This window comes from Thunnus maccoyii, chromosome 18 (genome assembly GCF_910596095.1).
Source record: "Thunnus maccoyii chromosome 18, fThuMac1.1, whole genome shotgun sequence".
Classification (NCBI taxonomy): Eukaryota; Metazoa; Chordata; class Actinopteri; order Scombriformes; family Scombridae; genus Thunnus; species Thunnus maccoyii.
In genome coordinates this window covers 16,466,763-16,477,021 of record NC_056550.1, presented here as the reverse complement: position 1 = coordinate 16,477,021, position 10,259 = coordinate 16,466,763, and the positions used below count along the sequence as shown (strand labels likewise).

Genomic DNA, 10,259 nt, shown 5'->3' with positions numbered 1-10,259 from the left:
TTTAAAACTCGCACATCGGGTACACAATCATGTTAGGACACCTCAGTAGTTCAGCAATCCTCAGATCAATGCAACAACATTTAAAGGGAGACAAATATTGTGTATTGTATATTTTTTGAGTATTTGTATAGGTTCTTTCAAGTGTTCACTATTGTAACTCCCTTCTTATATTTCATAATAGAGATCACTTTTTAATATAATGACAGTGTTGTATGTAATGATGTCTTTATAAATGATGTTTTTAAAGGACCTCTATTTCGCATCACACCAGAGAAGGAAAGGTATTACTAATTGTAATTTTATTCTGTAACATATTTTTTAACAGAAAAAAACTCAAGCTACATTGGTAATTTACATATTTATTTTGTTATGTAAATCATATTTATAAGTGCTATTTTCACAGAGAAGTGATTCTTTGTAAATTGTAAATACATTGCTGTTTTTTTCTCTTTGTGTTGATTGCATGTCTTTGTATTAGACCTAAAAGAAACAACATATTACATATACTACAAGGTACATTTGCAGTCTTGTTATTATTACTATGATGATACTTTTATTATTATAATTATTATTATTATTATTATTATTATTGGTAGTAGTAGTAGTAGTAGTAGTAGTCGTAGTAATAGTAGTATAGGTATCTGCAGCATTCATTCCTAATCCACTTTACACTCATAGTACACGTAAAAAGTCAGGAGTCAAGGTCAATGGCTCCCTCAGGTTCCAAACACAGCTTGTCACTATTTTGACATACCTGATAATAGATATGAGGCTTACTTTACACACACTGACAGTCGAAGGTTTTTCAGTGCCTTATATTTCAGCGGTTTCCGATAAATCTCAAATTCCCTAAAATCGGAAAATACATTTCAGAGTAGGTCAACTGAATTGAGAGATGTTTGAGTTTTTATTTTATTAAAAATGGTAATAGGAAATGAACTGAAAATCTCATCTTTTGGGATGACCAGTCTAAAATGCATTTTCCTGTTGTGAAGCACTAGCGAGCTATAGCAAACCCCTGTTTTGATGCCTCAATAAAAGGTGTCTGAGTGATGCAAAACTGACCAACCCTAAATTATAGTCTTCATAATCATCAGGTCTTCTTTGCACTGTTTAAATGGTCATTTTCTTATGTTGTGACCTTCATTCAGCCATGTCTTTATGTCTGGTGAAGTCACTGTCTGTTACACAAGCTGCAGACCCTGATGAACATCTTGTTTTGTTGTTGTAGGTAAGCCACATTATCAGCTTGTGCCACTTGATAGTGCCAATCACAGTGATAAAAGATCATTTACATTATTTGGCAATTTTTCAGTAAGATTATCTACCATTCCTCGTGTCATACCAGCTTGACCTTTGTTGTGAGTGGACATTTTCCTCCCACGATGTGCGTCTTATATTCCTCTATCACAGACCAAAACCTTATATCCAGAAAACCTATTTTGGATTAATGTCAGGCAGGTGAACTGGGATGTTAAGAACATATATATTGCTTGATTGTAACCTAATTTAAGACAAATATTTTGTCTACAGCAACCTAATTAAAGTAATTTAACTAGTAAAATCAATCAGGAGTGATAAAGGCCAGTTCTAATAAAATACAAAACTAGAAAAACATTTCTTATTTCACTTATACACCAATCCTTATTTATATATTTTTTTCACAATAGGGTGTTTACAAAAATTCATTGCTATTTAAAAAAAAATGGTGTCATATGGAGCGTTCAACCTTACAGACCTGCAGTGTACCATTTCATACTTCAAAAACTATTGTAGGTAGTGGTTTTCTGTAAGAATCACCTGGCATACTGTATATCAAAAATCACAGTGTACTAATATCACAGGTTGAAGTATTTTAAGTAACTACTAATCCATTTTCACTTCCCTCTCACATGCATAGCTCAAATCTGCCATTGCTCGTGTGTAATTATCCCTCTGGACCTGTGTGTAATTTTTGTCTTCAATGGGAGTCTTAGCGTCCCTCCCTGTCATTACACTGTGTATAAATGCCAGTTTCTTACTGAAGGAACTCTGACTCAGCCTCTCTGGGTGCTCTCTGGAAATACGACTCCCATGCTGCCTGCCACATGTAGCCTCCCACCCCTCTGTGGATTATAGACCCCCTATTTATAGCACTAGCTGGGCCTGTAACCCTGGGCTCGGCACAAACTTTCATTTAAGCAGCCACCCCTTGCAAATCCACTGACTGCACACTGACACACACATACACACACACAGGACACATAGGCGAGAGAGGGTGTGTTTGTGTGAGTGAGAAAGAGTGGAAGACCAAACCCGAGAGGCAAAAGTAGACAGAAACAACGAGACAAAGAGCAAGAGACAGAGGTTTGAGTGACTGACGGGCAGTTGAGGGTGAAGAAATTACACATACAGGAACTTGACTGATAGGACAGCAAACCAGTCCACCTGTTCGGCACTGAGGGCTATTGTTGGAAGATTGATCTCTGGATATGACTAAAAGAGGAAGGCTTATTGGACAGGACATTACTTCACTTTGAACTTTGTGATACACTGGACAACTTGGTGATTGAAGTTGAAGCAAGGAAAACCAAGATTTCTGAGGACATATCCTACAGCTTTGAGTAAGACCAGGATAACATTCTCTAAGCTTTAGATTTGCATTTCAAAAACAGGACTGATATCAGTGTTATATGATTTACAGAAATTAGACTCTATATGTATAGTTTATAGACCTGTGCAGACAAGTAATAGGCTACTGATAATGATAATAGTAATAATACATTTATTGACATTGGCTTAAAAAGCAAACAAAAAACAAAACTTGGTAGTCAAAAAGATATCTTATTTTTAATGTCTAGCTAAATGATTACTACTATTACAAGCTACTGTACAAAATTCTACATAACAACGTATAAATGTAACTAGATCTTAGGCACACTGCTGTAATTACAAAGCTAGCCCAGCAAAAATTACAGACATTTGTAATTAAAGACCATCTATAAAAGGCACCCAAGGAAAGGGTGAGGTCTGTGGCGAAAGAGAAGAGCGGGCCGCAAGGACACCAAGACGAAGAACAGCACATCGAGAATCTTACAAGGAATAAACAGCTGTTTGTAGGGAACAATACACACCATGGATTCACATGGAGGACACTACCTCAACAAAGAAGCTGTGTTGTCACCTTTAGGCGCAGCTCGAATGTGCCAGCTGCTACTTGGTTGCACCATAATGGCCCTTGTGTCCCACAGTGCAGGCTACAGCGCCACCTATGGAACCTTCTGCATGTTTGTGTGGTGCTTCTGCTTTGCCGTCACGCTGGTTGTGTTCACCCTGGACATTACACGGCTCCATACCTGCATGCCCATTTCCTGGGATAACTTCACTGTGGCCTTTGCCATGCTGGCAACACTTATGTACATCACTGCCTCTGTGGTCTACCCTGTTTACTTCCTCCAAACAGACTGCCCTGATGAAGGCTGTGAAGTCCAAATCTACCGCATTGTTGTGACTGTCTGTTCCAGTGTCTGCTGCTTCCCCTACGGAGCTGAGGTGTTCCTAACTCGCGCCAAACCAGGTGCTGTGGTGGGTTACATGGCCACTGTGTCTGGTCTACTCAAGGTGGTCCAGGCCTTTGTGGCCTGCATTATTTTTGGAGCCCTGGCCAATGATAGTGAGTACAACCTCTACATTGCCACCCAATACTGTGTGGTGGTGTACAGCCTGTGCTTCTCTGTCACTGTGATAGTGGTCATACTGACGGTTTCTGGGAGGACCTCTGCCCTGCGGTTCCCCTTCGACCGGTTTGTGGTCATCTATACTTTCTTTGCTGTGATCCTCTACCTCAGTACTGCACTGGTCTGGCCTATCTTCAGCTTTGACAAGAAGTACAGCTCTACTACTCGTCCTGAGCACTGCCCACGTGGAGATTGTCCTTGGGATAGTAAGCTGGTGGTGGCAGTGTTCACCAGTGTCAACCTGATCCTATATTTTGTTGATCTCATCTACTCCCAGAGGATTCGCTTTGTCTCCAGCTCTGCTGTCTAACCCCCTCCACCCCACCCCACAGACCTTTTAGCCTCAGAAACAAATAACAAAGGTTTGAGATATCAACATCCAACATGCTCTCCACAGTTGGGTCCCTGAAAAGGACTCACTCCCTTATTAATTAATGGTGTTATGTTTGTGTGACATTTGTTATTATCAGTATTCATCTTGTATTGAGCCTCTGTTCTAGACAGTATTATACATGATTCATGCTACAAACTAAGGCCTTTCTCCAGTTCTCCAGTGACCTACCAGGGAGAATCTGCCAGGTGCACTGATGAGCTGATCTCAGCAGCTTTGTCCACAGATGTCCCCGGGAAACACGTCCATCTCAGCAACAAACACATCCCACCTCTCAGCGTTGCATTGGTGGTCTCATAGTGGGTAGACCTACGGGGGTGGGTGATAATGTTTAGAATATCACACCAGTATTATGTCAGTCAGACTTAGGCTGAACAATTTATTTATGTATTAACATGCATTATGTATTTAATGTCTCATACTGTCTTGTAACATGATGTCTCATAGAGATACACAGTATATATTAAACCTACAGTGTGCACTGAACATAGGTTTCAGTTTTGGCTCTCCAGCCATTTTGCTGTTGTTTTTTTTTTTATCAATTTGTGTCATATTCCTCATCATATTTGTAAAGCCAAAAGTTCAGGTTTATTAGACTTATCCTGTTATCCACTGAATGTTGAATGTATCTGATACATTGATTTCTGAAGGAAAAATTTTGACAACAGCATTAAATTGATTACTTGGGATGGGCACAATAATGTAACATATTTTCTTTATCTATGTGATATTTTCCATGTTCAATAAAATACTGAATAATGTGTCTTGGGTCTCTTTGATTTCTGTATCCTTTGCTTTGCATGAAGTAGGCTTTAACTGATATGTGAACCTTAGTCTCAACTTTCAGGCTAACTAATTCATTGCTGTTACCACAAAAAAACTGTGCTGCAACTTTTGTTATGTCTTCACTGTTTTTTTCCTGTATGTACTCCAAGAAGACACATTAGACCATAATGTTTTCATACATGGCCTAATTTTCTACATTTCACACAATGAAATCTTTTCTAATCAGAACAGCTGAGGACAGAAAACCTAGATTACATCACAAATTTGAAATTGGACATTCCATTTGTAATTTTAACAAATGTCAAATAAAATACAATTAAAAAAATGTTTGATTAGTAATTAAATAAATACATCTGATATTTACAATGAGTAATTATTTATTATATTATATATATCATATGCTGCCCAATGTCAGTAAAATTCTCCTAATTGTCACAGCTAAATTTATTTAGGCTAACATACTTAAATTAGCAAGAAAACCGATTTGTTTCTCTATTCAGAAGCGTTTATGACGAAAAGGGCGTTACTAACTGTTAATTGGGCTAAAAGTCGGCTCTCACAGACTTTCTGGGGCAGCATAACATCTTTCTCCATTCCTGGAAAATTCTCTACAATGTCTTTCAAACTTTTCGCCAGCAGATGTTAGTATCGTGCTTTCTTCCTGAACTTTTCTTCCCCTACGGCTCCAACTGATGCAACTGGCTTTTCGGCTTAATAGGACCCGCCCGAAAGTTACAGTTACTACCAAGGTGATTGGTCAGACGTGTTATGAACTAAGTAAACATGCAAGTTAATTGGCTTCCTCGCTTGTCAGTCAAACTTATTGCAACCAGGTAGAGTATTTTTACAGTCTATGAGTAAATCGAGGTAGCTGGGCCACGTTGGCAGCGTTGCTGTATTGGACAGTCAGACCGTCCACCTAGGGGCATCTTCTTTATATTCGTAAGTCTTTTTATCTGTAAATATATGCGTTGTTAGTAATATGGCTCGCGCCACCATGTTTTCAGGAATGTTGTTTGCCTCGGTCAACAAGGAAGTAAGAGTTTGTTTACTACCACTGCACAACATATCCAGAGCTAAGAGGGCATAATTGTGCACCACTTGTTACATGAATGTTTAATACTGAATTTAGCATTCAGTCTATTTTTCTTGAGATAAAATTGATTCATCCATGTCAAAGTCTTTGTACATTCACACGCAGAATGAGTGTGGGCTTCATAGGTGCGGGCCAGCTGGCCCACGCGCTGGTGAGAGGCTTCACAGCTGCAGGTGAGTTTTGAGTCATACATCAACATGTGTGCATGGTTTTGATTTGACTTGTGTTGTTGTGTGTTGATTGCAATCAGACACTAAAATGATTTCTTGACATTTTTTCTTCTTTCACAAGGCGTGATTGCCACCCACAGAATTACAGCCAGTTCCCCAGACACAGATCTTCCCACAGTACAGGGACTCCGGGTGGGTAGACAATTAGGGATTAACATCAATACTACACTGTATGTTCCATCTGTGATTGTGTGAAATCCCAGGCTGAGTTTTATTCATGCTTTAGGCTGCTGGGTTTTAAAAAGAAAAATACATTTATTTGCATGTAAATATTTCCTATGCCAGCTTGCTTCTGTAAAGTAAATGACATAATATAAAACAATGTCTTTACAGAAACTTGGTGTGAATTTCACTACCAGCAACAAAGAAACAGTGAGCAAGAGTGATGTACTCTTCCTGGCTGTGAAGCCCCACATCATTCCTTTTGTGCTTGATGAGATTGGACCAGACATAGAAGATCGTCATCTTATTGTGTCCTGTGCTGCAGGTGTCACCATCAGCTCCATAGAGAAGGCAAGTTTGAGCCATCTGACTGTACATGATACTAATATCAAATATCACAAGATTTTTTTTCACTCAATTAATCTTGTGACACAATTTTGAATAAGACAATTAGTGCATATTTAATCTTATATAGAAGTATGTGACATGGTGTCTGAGAGGAAATCACAAGTTAATGGGGACATGAATGCCCATTATGTATCCATCCATGCGTATTTGTTTACTTGAGTCAAGCCAATTACAACTGTAATCCTGTCCTTTGGACCAGGAAAACGTGAGTGTAGGACAACATTGCTATAATTAAACCCTCAGATGATCTCTAGTTTCACTTCAAAATCACATTGATATGAATATCTCAGCTCTAGATGATAATGCTTGCAAAATTTTGCTTTTATGAAGTAAGTTCAGCTTCTTGGTTATTAGGAATGCTGATACAGAACTTTAACATGAGACTCTCATCATATGTTTGTGGTCTGATCTCAGCAGACCCTCAGGCAATAGTCACATTCTTTAACATGATGCTGGTTTGCTGTTTGGACTTGAAACACTCTGCAGTTGCCTTTAATATAGGCCAAGATATGTTGTGCAATCTTAGAAGGGCTATTTTAGTTGCAGACTTAAGCAAATGCACTAAACAAAAAATTGATCCATTACAGCTTTAGTTTAAAGTTTGAGTTAAAAATACAAGTGACATGTAGGGCATGAACGGTGGCGCTCAACTTTTTTTCTGTGATTTCAAGGTAGTCTGTAAAATTGTTACCCTTTGCAGAAGCTGCAGCAGTATCGCACGACTCCAAAGGTAATGCGTTGCATGACGAATACCCCAGTAATAGTGCGTGAGGGGGCCACTGTGTACGCCACAGGCACCCATGCAGAGGTGGAGGATGGAAAGCTTCTGGAGCAGCTGATGGCCAGTGTAGGATACTGCACTGAGGTGGAAGAGGACCTGATTGATGCTGTTACTGGCCTGAGTGGCAGTGGTCCCGCTTATGTGAGTCAGTCATTTAATATCCAGTGTGTTTTGCAGTGCTGGTTTACCTGTAGCACATATGCTACAGGCAAGTCTTTCAGATTGTTTTCACTCATTCTGTCAATCTAATAATTGATGATTGTGATCTTACAGGCGTTCACAGCTGTAGATGCTCTTGCTGATGGTGGAGTGAAAATGGGCCTGCCCAGGAGACTGGCTGTACGCCTCGGAGCCCAAGCCCTGCTGGTATGAAAGTTAGCTATTAACAAATTTATGTCTTATATGTATGTGTTTTCTTTGACATTTTTTTTTTTTAAATCCCTTTTTGATAGTATTATATTTCTGTTGGTTCCAGTGTTTAAAATGTAGGTTTTCAAGATTTGATCATTTTTTTTGAAAGGACAAGACTGACGATTTTCCGTTTTTCTTATTGTCAGCAAATCTCATGTGCAGAGCCAAACCAACAATGAATTGATCCTACTTACAAATATTTTGTGTGTATCCAAAGCCTGATATAGTGTATTTTATTCCTCTGTGCCATAGACCTCCGTTGTTGTCCAAAAATGATTAAAAACATGTCAGTGAGCCACGCCGCTGCACTGGGTAACATGTTCCTGGTTCCCGAAGAATGCGGGCATTTGAGTTTGTTTGTTCACAAAAGGAAAACTTGTTACCCAGTGCAACAGTGTGGCTCATTAACATGTTTTTAATAGTTTTTGGACAACAATGGAGGTCTACGGCACAGAGGAATACAATATATCAGACTACGGTTACACGCACAGTACCTGTTGATGCACTGATTCATTGTTGGTTTAGCTTTTCACAAGGTTTTGTTGACAATAGGAAAAACATAGAAAATCACCAGCCAGCCTTTACATCTTGCTTATCTCGGCAGATAGGGCCATTATAACATTCTGAAAAGGAAATGCACGTCTTTTCTAACTTTGGCACATTTTTATTCTAATGTTGATTAATGTGCACCGTCCCTGTAAGACATATAAAACCAGAAACAGCTCTGCCAAGTGTGACTTGCAGTCTGTCTTGGGTGGTTCTAGACAGTCTGGATATACAATAGTTGGATAAAAGATACAGGTCGTGTATGACATAATCCGTGCTTTGTTGATCTAACGTTGATCTCCCTTTGTGTTTCTTCAAAGGGGGCAGCTCGAATGCTGTTAGACTCAGAGCAGCACCCCGGGCAGCTCAAGGACAATGTGTGCTCACCAGGGGGCGCCACCATTCACGCCCTACATGTCATGGAGAGTGGTGGCTTCCGCAGCCTCCTGATCAACGCTGTAGAGGCCTCCTGTGTCCGTACCAGGTAATTTGATAAGAAGAATGTGAGACAAACAAACCAACAAATCATATTTCCTGTCATAAGGACACACAAGAAATGCTTTTAAGTTGATTGTCCTACTTAAATGGCCTAAGGCTGATATATTTCTTTTGAAGTTTACACTTCAGACAGCAGATGGAGCTATGTGCAAATCATTTTAAAATGAGAAATTTCCTTCTATGGTTGCTAATCGCTAAGTGATAAAAACACTATTACATCACTAAACTATAGTATATTGTGCTATGTTTGTTACATACTATGTTGTAAATGTCTCTGTGTCCCTACTCTTCCTTTAAAAAGGGAACTTCAGTTTTTGGCAGACCAAGAGAAAATCTCCCCAGCTGCTATAAAGAAGACAACTCTGGACAAAGTGCTGCAGCAGCCAGGAGTGACTGTGGAGGCTGTTGGAGTTAGATCTCGTGGGATCAGTGTCTTCAACAATAGCAAGCCAAGGACCAAGAATAACTGATCCTTTTTTTTTTGTCACACTGGGAAACAGTACATTGTAATGCAACTTGTCACATCACTGAGGATGCAGTACATCCTGTCAGCAAACCACTACTACCTGATGATTGTTGAAACATAGGAAACCCTAGAGGATTGCCATCTAGAAAAAAAAAAAAGGAATGATGCCTAACATTAGGAAAAAAAACTGTATAAGCAATATTTCATGAAATCCCTCTCCTTTCCCAGGTGGTTGCTTCCTCATTCAAGGTTTCATTCCTGTCCTATCTTGTCACTTCTGACGGTCAATTGTTAGACTTTGAGATAGAATGATAATTTCCATTTCTGGTGAATATGGCTTCAGGAATCTTATTTCAGTTGGTCCTTTCTGATGGTGGTAGGCAAAGATAGGTTTGCTAAGTTAACTATGCAACCCACTGGTCTGCGGTGAAGTTGTTTTTCTGGAGGCGGTAGCCTGTAGTTCAACATGTATTTATGCAGTCTGAAATAATGTTGTCATTCAAATAATTTACTACTTAAACTTTTCTTTAAAAAAATGTAAACGAGTATATTTTATATAAAGCAATAAACAGGATGTTTTCAAAAATGTTATTAATAAATATTCAAAACACCATGTGGATGTGATTAATTTGTGTCAATGCAACAAATGTGCAGTTGGATACAGTAAATGCCAGCACTGTTTAATTAGTCATTAATGTAGCAGTGTACAATATGTATTTTGGTTAAAATGTTTCTTTACTTATGAGGAAAGAAGATCCTTCATGAATG

At 39.0% G+C, this 10,259-nt stretch overlaps 2 protein-coding genes across 3 annotated transcripts; both read left to right on the top strand.

The window, feature by feature from the left end:
* Nucleotides 1–2,780: 2,780 nt before the first annotated feature.
* On the top strand, nucleotides 2,781–4,270 carry LOC121883682 (myeloid-associated differentiation marker-like protein 2). The gene has a single exon (XM_042392095.1). The coding sequence runs from the start codon at nucleotides 3,115–3,117 to the stop codon at nucleotides 4,024–4,026; it is 912 nt and encodes a 303-aa protein (XP_042248029.1). The 5' UTR covers nucleotides 2,781–3,114; the 3' UTR covers nucleotides 4,027–4,270.
* Nucleotides 4,271–5,738: 1,468 nt separating this feature from the next.
* On the top strand, nucleotides 5,739–10,145 carry pycr1a (pyrroline-5-carboxylate reductase 1a). 2 transcript variants are annotated; one of them, XM_042392092.1, is made up of 8 exons: nucleotides 5,739–5,835; nucleotides 6,095–6,162; nucleotides 6,281–6,351; nucleotides 6,553–6,732; nucleotides 7,490–7,711; nucleotides 7,844–7,936; nucleotides 8,848–9,011; nucleotides 9,327–10,145. In XM_042392092.1, the coding sequence occupies exons 2-8, from the start codon at nucleotides 6,096–6,098 to the stop codon at nucleotides 9,493–9,495; spliced, it is 966 nt and encodes a 321-aa protein (XP_042248026.1). In that variant the 5' UTR covers nucleotides 5,739–5,835; nucleotide 6,095; the 3' UTR covers nucleotides 9,496–10,145. The 2 variants fall into 2 exon arrangements, with proteins under 2 accessions (XP_042248026.1, XP_042248027.1); XM_042392093.1 differs by having other exon boundaries at nucleotides 5,754–5,835; nucleotides 6,074–6,162.
* The last annotated feature ends 114 nt before the right edge of the window (nucleotides 10,146–10,259 follow it).